Source organism: Chelmon rostratus, chromosome 7 (genome assembly GCF_017976325.1).
Source record: "Chelmon rostratus isolate fCheRos1 chromosome 7, fCheRos1.pri, whole genome shotgun sequence".
Lineage (NCBI taxonomy): Eukaryota > Metazoa > Chordata > Actinopteri > Chaetodontiformes > Chaetodontidae > Chelmon > Chelmon rostratus.
The window spans coordinates 22795049-22809748 of record NC_055664.1 but is presented as its reverse complement, the minus strand read 5'-3'; the positions used below and the strand labels follow the sequence as shown (position 1 = coordinate 22809748).

Sequence of the window (14700 nt, the reverse complement as noted above, 5' to 3'; positions counted from 1 at the left end):
ACTTTTAATGTTGGCGGTGCCAACAATTGTAGAATGTCTTTAAAGTGACACTTCCTTTTACAAAACACCTTAAGAGCTTTAGCACAAACACCTCAATTGCATACCATCCAACAAATCTGGTATTTAATCCTCTGGATATGTGTTTCGAAGAAACAAACAAAAAAAAAAACTGCTGTTCCAAATGTCCCACTTGAATAATTACTTACAGTAAGCCATTTTAATCATCTGCCATCAATAAAGAAAATAGTCCTCAATTTAAAATAAATATGGATGTATCATTATTATAATTTTTGCTGACATCATGATCAAAAACAAATATTTCACAAAGGAGTACGCTCACATTGAATTTGACTTTTCTTCCATATAGACAAACACAGCAAACTAACAATGAACATTTTGTCTTTTCACGTACACATACATCTGACCACTGTTAATAATGATTAATCAATGGCCATACACATGTATTACTAACCAACTAATATCTGAAGTGCAACGAAGACATTTTGAACATTTATACATGGCTCGTATAAGTGTTGGTAACATGGTGGCTAGTCTAACAGCATTTTCGATCTTTATCTCAGCCTTTACAGGAAACAAACACTTTACATTGTCCATATTTACAGATTAGTTTTTTTTTCCTATAAAAGTGTTCCAAGTGAGATATGTATCTGCCATACAAATGTTGTAGAAATGTTCCAAACAGAGGATTCATTTTGTTTTTCATTTTCACAGTTTGAAAGAGGAACTTAAAAGCTTACATTAATTATGTTTTATTAACTTAACTGTGTAATTAACTGAAGTTGATCTCAGTCTCTCCATGCCCGGAACAACAGACCTGATCGACTCACTTGGGGAAATGCATCAGCTGGTGCTCAGGTAAGACATGAAAACCAACAGAAAACACGTCCAGATTGTTCAGCAACAGACAAATAGCAACAGGTTCGCCTTAGAGGCCACGTGAACACATGTAAGCACACCTTGTTCTTTATTAGCGTCACCATGCCGATATTCTCCAGCTCACTGGATCTCTCATGCTCTGTGGATCCTCTGCAACACAGCTCGGTCACTGGTTGGTTTCTCTTAACACTGTCTCTGCTCAGTACCTGTTTTGATGCTCGTAGTGCCACCGGTTGAAATCGATGTTAAAAGCCACAATACTGCCAGAGACCATGCCGGTGATCAAAGTCCTGAGGAGCAACAAAATCATGGAATCCCATTGTCAGCAAGCAGATTATAAACATAGTAAAAGGTGTAAAAATAGAAAATCACAATTAAACCAAATCTACAAACATGAATTTAATATTGATTGTTTCATGATTTCATATTTCAGAGGTGTATTTATTTGACTGAGGAACCATCATGTATTAAATATGTTCTTTGTTAAAGATTATTTCCATGGTTATGCACATTTAGTTAAATTGTCCATTGTGGTGAATGAAACAAGTGCAGGAGGTCATCAGGGCCGTGACAGTAAATTACCGGGTTCCTCTGGTAGATCATTGAGGTCCAGTGTCTTTTTGGAACCCCTTTGCTCTCTTGTCCATGGCTGCCTGGTATGTAGTAAAAGCAGCTGATTTCACAGGGTCGTTTTATACTGCTACACCCCAAGGGCTTAAATGTTCACACACAATGAACAGACTTGAGGCAGAATGCCTCTCTGTAAATGGAGTTGAGGAGCAGAGCTCACTTGTGTTACCTACTGGCAGCTTAGTGAGGAAAGAGACTGGATCTTAATCAGGGGCTTCTTAAAATATTTAATTGAAGTGATTTGTTGAGGAGTTGAAATATTAAGTAATAGCATGTAGTACTTAATTTCAGTATTCCCTGATGTGAAACTAAACAAATTTCATCCTCTATCTGACCGTCCTCTGCAGGTTGTGCAGTTAGTCATGACGATGCAGAGTTAATTAGTGCAAGAACCAGGCCTCTGTTTTGGGACAGACTGTAAATGCTGAGGGGGATTTGGCCTGTGGCTGTGAAGTGCAGCTTGAATGTTCAGACTCTCTAACCTCTCTTGACTGCCAGGGTCACATGATGACGTCAGGCTTATAGCCCCAGAGCGAACACTGTCGCCTCTGCGCCACCATGGCACCCATTATACGACTCCTGACGAATCTCTCAGAATGCAAACGTTGAGGAAAAACATGCTGCTGACCTGCCAGTAGACTTGTGCAGTACGCATGTGTGCTCGCTGTTGTCTATTTATCCAAAATAAGTGCATTCGCAGAAGATACCCCCGTAATGTTTGTCTCTATGGCAACTGTAGCTTCTATTTAAAGGAAAAGGATGGTGGATGTTCCACTTACTAAAATGCAGAATGACAACCATGAAACACAGGCTTTTTACCTCAGCCTACGCACACAATGCAGTACTGAAGATGTGGGAACATTTACATGTGCACGCACATAAACATACACGTGCATGTGCACGCAGACAACACAAGCACATAAAAGCATAAGCCCACATAATGATTCTGTGCTCTCTTGTTCGTATAAATTTAAATGTTGTTTGCTTCTCTGTATTTTCTACTTTGTGAAAGGTAGAGACTAATTACTGGAAATCAATAAGAGATAATGTCTATTTCCTGGATTCACCTCATCAGAGGGCCACATTAAAAGGCACACACATGATGAATGGGAGAGTTTCCTGTACATATTGTCTCCTCAAAATTCCTGCCATTCAACTTCCTGCTCTTACCTTTGATCATGTGATAGATCCATGGCTCGGACGCCAGCATCACACCCAGGGTAGATGTAGAGCTGTTTAAAATCACAGGCCTGCCATACCTCCACCACACCGTTGTCCCCACCTGTGACCAGGTTGTGGCCATCACTGCTCAGGAGAATAGCCTACAGGGATAGAGAGGGGTTCAACATGTCACTTCCAAATTAACTTTTATTATGCCCTGTAGGTAAAGTTGTCTTGCTGCAGCAGAATGAGAGATGGTTATGTGCACAAAACATTTGTGATAGCTGAGGTACATTATAAGAATGTCATGCAGCAGGGATGTGCAATTAAAGTTTTTACAAATGACATATGTATTAATAGAAATAGTAATATTTGTACAATTATAGACTATTATTTCGATCTCAAAATATGACTGGGGAAAGTTAAATCTCAACTGTAAAGCATGCTTTGGATTGTACACTATGATTCAGGCCATGTAGTACTTCACCCACAAACATACTGTACTTATATAATGTTTCTGCAAAATTACTGTTAATATTTTGAACAAAGTTTAAGTACTTGAAGATTTGTAGCTACCCACTGTTTGTGTGTTTTTATGACTTCAGATGAACAAATAGGCAGCCACATATCTCATGGGGTACACTGGTGTTAAAGCGTGTGTCATCTTACCCTGGTGGAATCATTGACCTCCATCTGTGCCAGCAGTTTTCCATTAATGCTGAAGTTGCAGAAGCGGCCTCTCTCGTAGTAGATGATGCAGTGGCCCTCGCTGGACACTGAGATGAGCCGTGGGCACTGATAGTGGTCTGGCCCCTCCAGAGCCCGCAGCAGGTCCCCCGTGATGGTGTGCACCAGACATGGACCCTCTGTCGAACCGAAACATTCACAGACAAATGCATGCACAAGTGTGAGCAAAAACTGTAATTCTGTGGTCATGATTTCAACGGTACTACTGAGCACGTGCAGAGAGAGATTCCTGCTTCCACCATTTTCTGTGAGGTATTTGCATGAAGGCAGGGAGATGGAAAAGTACACTGACCTTTGGCTCCGCTGATGACCAGGCCCAGCTCTGCACAGACTGACACACACACAACTTCCTGGTCATGGCCCGTCAGAACTGCTCGTGGTGCTGGGTAGTCACCTAAAAGATGGCAGATACACAATATCTTGAAATGACTGACTTGGTTTGACTCATTAAATCTATTGTTTGACTTTGTAAACACCATACAGACAATATTTATACCTGCATGACCTGCTAATCTAAATTTACCAGTCAATATGCTGAATTTGTGAATTGGGATTTCTGTGCAACGTAGCCACACCTTAGGCAATAAAATCATATAAACACAAGCACAGGGACTGTGACACACATCTGCTAGCAGGGAGGTCCCTTTGAATTGTCATGTAAATGCAGGGATGCCCACTGATGGCAGCCGAGCCACTTGATTTCATCCCATGTGTCACATGATTGATGATGGCCGGGGGAGAGGTTAGTGAGGGGAGTTTCACGGCAACTGAAGCCGTCCTCCAGTACTGCCAGAATAGTGTCTGAAGAGAAGTATGAACGCAGCATTCTCTCTGAAATGCACTGATCACCAATAATGAGCAAACCCTAACCATGTCCCTGAATACTCTCTGTGCCTTACAGTGAGTTAGCACCCAGTGAATCCATCACTTAATTCATGTAGATCTGTACTTGATAAAGAACAAGGAAATACAGACAAAATACAGCCAATGAAGGCAGGGACTGGTCCAAAATGTACATTTCAATTTTAGCATTAAACCATAAGGGGAGGGGTAGGAGGGTGTAGGTAGGAATTCTGGGTCAACTGAAAAAAGAAAATGCTTTGGGCACCTGTGTTTTTATTTATAGGAATTACTTTGACATTCTCTTTATTTGATTCTGTTTTTTTTTTTCTAAAAAAAATAATCCTACTGCAATTTGTGTGGACTCTGACGCAGGCCCTCAGTATTCACCACCTTTCTGCCCATTAGTGACAGTAAACTCAAACTAATACCAGTGAATATACAGTATGTGGCTGTTGGTGTCCACACATGACTCAAAGTGCAGCCAATTCAGTGAAAGTTTCTCTCTCCACCTAGATGACAGTTAAGTCCTGATAGATGATGTAGACATGTGTCAGACCTCTCTCCTCCTCTCTTATCCTCCTCCTCCCCCAGCATCTCCTCCTCCAGCTCGGCGTATCGCCTCTGCAGCTGTAGCGGTCCAGTCAGTGGGCTTGGACTGTGATCGATGCAGCACAGTCCCTTAGAGACCAGGACCTGAGCTGCGCTGTCAGTCCCAGCACCCACTGAATAGGAAGCTGAATAGGACAAGCGTCAGAAAAAGCCTCCAGGGGGAAAAAGGGACCTTGTGCAGCTCACCTACCCGACAAAAGATTCAATCAGCCTGCACTGCATACCCCCCACCCTCTCTTAGCCCTTGGGACGAGCCGAAGTCAGCCACCACAATTACCCGGTGCAAATATCCCCTCGCACTGGTGTGATGGGCCGAGTTTGAGAGGCAGGACCATGATTGAGCTGGAAGTTATTTTAATTATTACACATTTAAGACACATGCAACCTTTTGGGGCACGGGTGAAATCAATTTCTTGGGCACGCCACATCTGCGAGGGGAGGGAGCAGTGATCCAGAGGGCTGCTGCCACGTATTCACAAAACCTTCAGAAAGCATTATAGAAAATATAATAGGCATGAAATCAGCAAAATGAGCCTTGTGGAATGAATAAGCCAATAAGGAAATGAAGAGGAACTCAGGTGTGTAGATATGAAAAGGTGGTAGTGGTTCATCCCTGAGGGTCCTCACAAATGCCTGCCATCTGTATTTGAACATGACTGACATTCAGATTATCAGCATACAGTATGTCACGTTTTTAGCTGATTCTGACTCATTTTCCACTGCACTGTCCCTGATGGCCACATCTCTAGTGTTCTGCATTCTTGAACCAAGTTGGATTGTTAATCTGCCTACGAGGTGTTTCTGAATTGTGATACATTGATGATATTGAGATTGGAAACGATGAGATTGAGTGAAAACACATCCTGTCTTTTGTTTCTTGAGATGGGCTATGTAGCTTCCTTCCCTTCTGTCCGTTGAACATGCATTGTAAGCACTAGTAGCGTAAATACCAGGGGAATACTGTTTTCCTGCTGCAGTAACACAAGTGCTATTGCCCCTTGCTAATTGGAGGCAACCAAGCTGAAATTCTTAATTAACTGTCGGAGCCTCAGTGAAGTTAATTAGAGAACACTCGCAACTAATCCAGAGCTACTAGAATCTGTGACAATTGGAAACATGAGATCTTCTAGCACACACACACACACACACACACACACACACACATAAATGGCATCCAGAAATATAATAAAAACACTCTCTTCCTTATCTGCAGTGTTTCAACTCCACACCATAAATGGCGCTCCTGGCTGTTACAGTACTGGAACGCCTGCTTCCCCTTCCCTGATGGATTGTTTTGAACACAGACAATCAGTGAGAATGAGTAACTAAATGAACTGAGCAGCAGTAATCACACACTAGGGTCTACCATTTTGAATGCCAAGACATCTGGAGTCCTCTTCTTGAAAGCAGCACAGCTCAGTACAGTGGATCACGGTAATATATCACAGCTACAGTGCAGATAAATTATTGTCTCCCTATCGCTCTACATTATTCAAATTCTAGGGTAGAATGCCTTTTTTCCAGTGTTGATCAAAGACTATTCCTATATCACTTTTTAAAAATCTTAACAATGAGCTTATGCACCTTTATAGGCTTTCACTTGACAACAAAGGAGGACTATAGTACTATAGGAGTACAAAGGAGTACGTATTTCATAAGTGAAATACTACCAAGTGTTAAAAGTTTCCTGCAACTTTGCCCAGAAGATGATGCTACTATATACCCTGTGTGTGTGTGTGTGTGTGTGTGTGTGTGTGTGTGTGTGTGCACATGCATACTCTTACTCACTGTTATTGGGGTTGTCGCCGATTATATGGTGCCGTCCACTCCAGTACCACAGCAGAAGTGTTGCATCCCTGGACCCAGAGACGATGTAGCAGTCTCCTCCAATATAAGACTCAGATCTGGCCAGACATGTCACCACGTCCCAGTGGCCAAAAACTATCTGGGTCAGCTTGCCTAAAGGAAATGCATATGTGGAAACATGTTTTTGGTGTCAGCAAAAATTGCTAGTTAGACGTTCCTGAAATGCGACATGGTACAACTACTGCCAGCTGTGTTTTCAAAGCCCTACCGGTTGTAGTTAAGGGAACATTGTAAGAAACACTGCAAAAGTGTTTCAATTATAGTTAAATCAGTGGTTCCCAGCCTTTTTGGCCTCTTAAAATGAAACAATGTCTACTTGTGACCCCTCGTCAAAGGTTATGGCCTTAGTGTGGACAGAGTTGAGCTCAAACCACAGTGATTTTTCTCTCTTGATATGTTATATTTGAAATTTTTAGAGGCCATAAGAGGTCAAAGTATCCCCTAAGATTAATGTCTTGATTAATGTTTGGGGTGGTCTTGACCCCAAAATTTGGAACCAACGACTTAAATGGAGCTTGTCAAGCTGCAGTGATAATCATTTATATAATTAAACAGGCATGCTGCCAGCATTCATCTTGCTCTCACTGAATCGTTATCAATGGGAAAGAAATTAGCAAAAATGTATTTTTTCACTTATCAGTAAGTTCCAGTGTATTGTAGTATAGTCATCCATTTTTCTATAAGGCTTGTCAGGAGAGAGCAGCGACAATACTGTATTATTCCCATCATAGTGCTCAGTCCTCCACACATCAGTGCACACCTCTACAGGAAATAGAGTTTACACTGCAACCTACCTGTCTCGGAGGAGTACACACGAAAGCTCTTGTCCCAGAAGCCACACACCAGTATGTAGCGGTTGTCAGCTGTCACCACGAAACAGTGTGTGGTGATTTGGATGCTCTGGTCCACTAGATCTGTGATCTGACGCTTGTTGCTTCCAGTATTGTTGGCTGTGAAAAAAAGTGTCAATACCTGAGGTTTTACAAGAAATGTTCAAGTTACTAATTAAGACCCTTAGAGGTAAAATAGATCTAAAAGTCAATATTCTATTTATTTTTTTTTTTGCTTGATGCTGTATTTTCCATCCCAGACAATGGAGTTCACTCACCAACCAGGGAATCCATCTCTATAGGCAGGTGATGGGCCTGCTCCAGAGAGTAGCCTGGTGCTCCTCGGAGACCTGGATTCAGGCAGGGATACATAGGAGAATGAATCATTGAGGTTATTTCTAACCTCTGCATGAGTGCCTTCTTACACACACACAGACACACACAGACACACACAGACACAGACACAGACACAGACACACACACACACACACACACACCTGTTCCATTTTTAGAGCCAAAGTTAATTCAGAGTCTCTTCCAGGAGATAGAAGTGTTGGAGGTCCATCACAAAGATTTCCATCTGTCTTACTGGTCTTTTTTTTTTCCAGAGTCAACCTTAATGGAGACATTTTATCCGTGCAATCTGTATCTGGAGCCAGTTTTGAAACAGCGACATGCCTGAAAATATGGAGGCCTTCTTATCATCATTATTTTGAAAAGCCAAACCGCATTTCCTTCCTCTCCAACAAGATGGCAAGGGCGCTGCAGCTGGGTTCATTAGTGTGGGAGCAGCCACACGGTGTGGGCTCTCCGGCCCTGAGCTCTGTGTGTTTCTACAGTGACAGATGGGGACGTGTGAGGAGAATGTGGTGCAGTTGCGGCCTAATTTCCTAGTAACCATTACTTTGGCCCTCTGACCCAGAGGTGAGGCTGTTACTCAGGGAGGGGCTCTGTGGGTAATGTTGTTCACACATGTCTGAATAGGAACATGTGGAAACACTCATGGTCAGCTTACCTAGGAGGTGCTAGCCTCTCACACAGCCAGCTGGCTACAGCTCTATTATGAGCGATGGGCAGGTTTTTGTGTGATGGTGATGAAGTGATTTTACAGGGCCACTGCTGTGGTAGGCATCACAAGTGGCGTGGCACTTTTTTTTGGTGTCTGTTTGAACATATCTCCTGCCATGCGAGTTGAGCTCCACTCACCGACAGTGTTGTGCCATCGGTTGACGGCAAACAGGCGGCTGCAGGTGACAGTGACCACAGCAGGTATGGTAAGATGGGGCAGGGTGTTGGCAGCCACATGCGTTACTGGCGAATTAGATGGAAACTTCAACACCATGATGACATCCTGCTGCATCTGGTCCTTGAACATGAGAGGACTCTGTGGAAGGAAACACTATTGAGTAGAAGAGAGAAAAGACGGAGTGTGGGAAAGGATGGAAGGATGTGATGGTGGGAGAGGAGGAGGAGGAGTACAAGGACAGTTGAGCAGGAAGGAAGGGGATGGAGAAGATGAAAAGAAGAGGTATGAAAAGGTGGGAGAAAAAGAATGGAAAGAGGCAATTAGTGTGGAGGTTGGAGGAAAAACTAGGTTCAGACATAGAGGAAAGTCATGCACTGCCCCCGGACAGTGCAGTCAGGCGAGGGGACTGGTCAGACAAGGGTAAGACATGGAAAACTGGGATGAAGTCGGCTGTACGCATGAGATGGTTCTTACGTACATGATGCACATTTATCAGAAAGATTCAGTTTGGTTCAGAAAGAAAAAAAAAGAGATCACATGAGTTTCTGAAGATGTGCTGTAACATTCAACTCAAATTTTACAACCCTGGGTTAAACTACTTGTGTAGAAGGAGTAAAATAGAGGAGATAGTGATCCTGACAAAATTCTGTGAGTTTTGAACCAGCTATATCTCTCATCACCAATTTCAGAGACTTTTGACAGAAGTGGATAGAAGTGGACAAAAACATTCACATCTGTTGCAAAAGTAGAAAATTGAACTAAAGGGTCTCAAAGGGATCTGCCCTACAAAGTTTCTTGTAGGGAGAGAGAAACAGAGAGAGCCATGTGGGGATAATGAGGGCTAGGCTGGCTATTACATGGATTAGACAGGGAAGAGCAGCTTACAGCAGAAAGAGGGGAACCATTAGGCCAGTAGGGAGCACTCTTCCCTTTATAGCATACTGCTAGCAGGCAGTAACAGCGATAAAACAGTGCAGAAAACTAGTGCTGGAAATGTGTTGTAATATTGCAGATCTATGACCTACATGAGATAAGCCCTCTGAAAAATGTATCTTTTGTTATAAAAGAACGGATTGATAGACATGAAAAATCTATCTCAATCTTGTGTCTACCTACAAACACAGGCACCAAACACACACCAGCCAAGCTCACACAGGTTCACAGTTTTTTTCTCTCACACACCACCACCAGAGGTAGAGGGAATTTTCCCAGCATGCTCGTTGCTCTCACCAGGTGCATGGCGGAGCTGCGTGGAGGATGTGGCTCAATAAGCAACTGAGATGGCGTCTGTCCAAAGCTCTGGATCTGTGCCTCTGTGGCCTGCGGGAGAGAGAGAGAGGGAAGAAGGAGAGAGAGAGTGAGGGAGAGAGCGGCTGTCACAATCAATATGCATCAAAGTGATGGGTCAATGCGTTACTTGACAATGCAAGCAAATCCTAACTCAGCCGTGCCTCTGAGGAAGGGGGGAGGTAAAGGGAAAGGGGAGCACTCCCAATCCGCCTGGGTGCTCCCCCTTCCCCCCTCGGCCTGCAGAGTCATCCAAGTGTTAGTATGGAAGAGACAAGCCTTTTCCTATTAACATGCTTCAGTTAACCATTCCCATTTCCAGGCACAGAGGCCCCCACTGCATAAACGTTAACCTGGAGTGACATCCAGCTAGGACTGCAGCAGGCCGGCCTGCTTTTAGATGTTATTGTGCTTGAAACAAAGGGGAAAAGCATGTCCATGCACACACATAAGCATGGAACAGAGGCACAAAAATCACACAGGCAGACCTGGGCGATTTGGCAGAGTATCTTGATGAGGGATGATTTATGGGCTATGAACTGCGAGTCTGGATGCTTGTGACTAAGGAAAAAACTATAATCAGCACAAGTCACAGGCTGAGTAAAGGGAAAAAACAACACAACACCAGAGGACTGTTTTACTATTATTAGCAAATAACTTCCATTTAAATAGACAAAAGATTTCTTTTACCTCTAGTGAGTGAGGAATAAAACAAGCAGTAAGAGCTGCTGAGCTTGACTGAAAGTGGGGCACTCCACGGTGGGAGTGATTGATGTGACTGGAGCCACTTCCACCATCAGAGGGGAGCTTGTAGACGTCCGTCAATGCCACTGTGCACAATGGAACATACATCGCTCAGCCTTTCGCCCGCCCTTCTGACTGCCTGGGTGACTAGCCCTCATTTTACTCCGCCTGTACACACCACTCACTATCAAAAGGACCTATTGGGCAGCACATGCCACAGAGGGAGATGTGGCACGGGAAGTTTGGAGGTGATACTGAATTAGGACAGGCCACCTGCAAGCCAAACAGTCAGCCCCAACACCCCCTGGTCACTTCCTATCCTCCACAGCACCAAAAAAGGCGCTGTCGGCACGGTTGAGCGCTGTCTGTCGCACAGCAGTGAAAGTTTCATGTGAGTTGGTGTGCACATTTGGCAACCATTAAGTGTTAGTCGGTGTTTCTTTACAACGCAGTCCGTCAAGTAATAAGCGACTGACATTATGGCTATTTAAGGTTAGGTTTGGGGTGAGGGTCACAATGTCTGCTCAAATAAAGAAATTTGATACAAAGATCAGAAAGGCTGAGAGGGCCATGTGGAAAACATCACCATATTTCTTGTGATAAATCTATTACCAGGGAAACTGGGCTGCTGCATGTCCCGTTTTGGTAGTCTTAGAGAAGCTTGACGCCCAACAATTATTTCCAGAGAGGAAGGGGGATGATTTGTCTGTATGTGCTTATGTTTGTGTGTGTCAGGGGAAGGGGTCTCACTTGTTGAAGGTTAACTCAAGAACATGTTCCTCCACTGGATGATCAAAACATGTCAATATCTCTCAGGTGCTTCAACACTAATCCTCTCTGAGGTATGTCAGAAACTTATCTCTATCTCAGTCTGAGATGCAGGGCACTTAACAGGCAGTTCATTAGTTTAAGTCACTTCAGGCTCTGCTTTTTGGCTGATAAGTGACACTTATTGCCAAAGCCATCTGGATGATCTCCCCTCCCAGCAACAACCGCCTTGCTTGGGTGAGCACCTAACATCCATCATAACACACTGTGTCTGCATGTCTGTCTGTCTGACTTTGTTCGCATCTGATTTTGGCATGAGCTAAAGGCTTCAGAGGTGAGTGGCTGCATCTCTCTCACTCTCTCTCTCTCTCACTCTCCAGCCTGGTCCCCAATCTGGTGACAGACTCCGTGCATCCTCCAGTGTACTCATGCAATGCAGCAAGACAACAGCTCTGTCAAATGCAAACACGGCCTTGCAGTGACCCGCTAAGCAGCGTGGGATCATGCTGACTCACAACACGTGAGATCATCCGTGGCAGCTACAAATATGAAGCTGCTAAACCCTTTCACCTTTTGACAGATCAGGTTTAGATTGCAGAAGCAAATTACTTTCATTAAGTACTTCTGGCTTTTAAATACTGTAAACAGATTAAAAAAAAAAAAAAAAACACGCAGGCACATTCAAATACACATAAACAATCTGCTAATGTAATTTTGTGATTGTGTTTTTCCCATGTGACGGCACTGCTGCCCATTCTTTACATGCCAGTGGAAATTTGTTTAAGGTAAGCTTATCTGGACTTATTTTAATCCTTAAGTACTAACAAAGAATTACCCTGAGGGTGTTTCTTGAGTGACAGCTTGGGAGTTGACATGTGCACTACTGTGTGTGGGAGCAAAAATGTCTCTAACAATGTGTCCGCCAGTAGGTGATTGTCTCTAATGCAGCTTTCATCAATAACAATGCACATTGGATCCTATATGCTATGTGATACATATGAAGGGAGTTTCTTATTATTAAGGTCAAGCATTTAAACACTTGTGTTTCATCACTATGAGAATATCAAGGTGAAATCAAGCTACTTCAAAGCCCTTCACTCGCTAGCCACAGCACACTTTGTTGTCTTTGTGGATTCAGAGGGGGCGGGAGGGGAAGTGGCAGCTGAGGAGGAAGAGAGTCCCACTGATGAATAATTTGTCTGTTTACTTCTGAGTGACACAGCAGGGTCTGAATCAAGGGGCTGCTGTCATGTTTTTCCATAAGAGAAGGCTGTCAGGAGGAACATCATGGAGAAGGACTGCTGTTCCGGCAGCGTGCCCACTAGAGCTGTCACCGTGCCCTCAACCAGAGGCCCGGCGGCATGTCAGAAGGTGTCATCATTTCTATCTGACACACGGACGGAAATTATCTCTCATGACCTCTAATTTCTTGACATTTCAAATGCCTTAATTGTTGTGACTAATGCCAGATCTGCAGTTTCACCTGTCAGGCCCAGAATGAATCAATACCCCGGAGTCAATCATCGCATTTCAGCAGGTCTTAGCAAGACATTCATTGGGCACTTTTCCACGCTCCACCTCACTGACTCAGGCAGGCAGCTCACAGACTTGCCTGTGTGGGACAGGAGGAGTGGTAAACAATAATGGGAATAATGGTATGATAACTCCTCCAGGATGTCACCTATAAAATTATCATAATGTTACTGTGGACTGTGCAGGAAATAGTTTGAAAATTAAAAATTAAAATTAATTTAATAATTTCTCAGCAGAGCATCAAACTACTGCAAAACTGTTGTAATCAGATCAGCCTGCAGAAAAAAATCATAATACTCAACATTTAAAATATATATACTGTATATATTTTTTATTTTCTACACTACATATTTTTTCGTGGTTTGTTGAAAAATCACAGTGATCTGTTTTAGCGCTGCCAGTAATTCAGCTTCAAAACTTGCATGTCCAAGGAAATCAAATTATTACCCTTTAACATCCCAGTTTAATAGACTTGATAATAATGCCTTTTCAGGACACTGCTAGGTTTTGGTATATGGGGTTTAGATATATGAGGTTACACTTTATGTTACAGGGAGAGGCACAATCCATCTGGAATGAGAAACATGACTGAAGGTATGAAGCCTCATCTTAATTAGTGCTCATCATATCAGCATTACATCAGTTGCAATTAGCAGACCCAATTTCTCTCTCCAACACAAATACATTCACATGTCACAATAGCGACTGCATCAACTGGGCACAATTAGGAAGTCTGAGTAGCAGGCTTCCTAATGTGCGTCTAGCTAACAGTACTGTCATCTCTCAGGGTAACAGTAGGGTGTAAGACAGCCAAAAACCCCTCAGCCTGACGCAAAATAAAAAAAAGCATCGCTTAAACCTTTCTCAAAATGATGAAAACCAAACCTTTCACAATATGGTTTGGTAATTAGATCAGCCAAATCTTCTGCAGGTGATTTGCATAGTGGTCACTTGATAAATAAAGGCGCCCCTGGAAGTGACAGTATATAAATGACTTGTTTTGCAGACAGCAGATGGTGGATATCACAGGGAGAGACAAGCTCACACTGGAAAGTACCACAATGCATGCCAGCTGCTGCAGTCTCTGGTCCCCTTTCCCCTCTACGCAATTAAGCTATTCACGAGTAGTACGGTAGAGCTAATAGATATTCAATTAATTAGTTAAGAACAAGAGGATTCACTCCCTCATCTATTGACTGCGTGACCTCTGTTGATTGATCAAAGAGCTCAGTCAGATTTATTGATCTGATTAGAGGAGGGAACATACAGTATATTGCTCACCAAGAAGAAAAGAGCACAAAAGACAATGTTAAGATGGATCTATGAATAATGTGGACAGATATTAAGTGATTACTGTTTATCTGAGAGAGAGGAAATTAATAACTCAGGTCATCGCAAAACGATGCCAATCTCAAAGCAAACTCGATGAGTCAGCAGCTCTGCCTGATTCTCTCACGGGTTAAATTTGCATGACACAATAATTGATTGACAGATGCATGTTATGAACGCTCCCGGAGCTCCAGCACATGCCAGGACAAA

At 43.1% G+C, this 14700-nt stretch overlaps 1 protein-coding gene across 4 annotated transcripts in view; it reads right to left on the bottom strand.

Annotated features, from left to right (window-relative positions):
- Positions 1 to 1096: 1096 nt before the first annotated feature.
- Positions 1097 to 14700, bottom strand: part of nbeab (neurobeachin b) — a 183761-nt gene continuing 170157 nt past the window's right edge. For all 4 annotated transcript variants that reach the window (XM_041941458.1, XM_041941455.1, XM_041941459.1 and 1 more), the window contains 9 exons: positions 10060 to 10149; positions 8790 to 8982; positions 7862 to 7933; positions 7548 to 7703; positions 6676 to 6846; positions 3728 to 3829; positions 3358 to 3554; positions 2698 to 2849; positions 1097 to 1187 (listed from right to left, as the gene is read on the bottom strand). In XM_041941458.1, the coding sequence (XP_041797392.1) occupies positions 1097 to 1187; positions 2698 to 2849; positions 3358 to 3554; positions 3728 to 3829; positions 6676 to 6846; positions 7548 to 7703; positions 7862 to 7933; positions 8790 to 8982; positions 10060 to 10149 (1224 nt within the window). The remainder of the gene's footprint in view (positions 1188 to 2697; positions 2850 to 3357; positions 3555 to 3727; positions 3830 to 6675; positions 6847 to 7547; positions 7704 to 7861; positions 7934 to 8789; positions 8983 to 10059; positions 10150 to 14700) is intronic.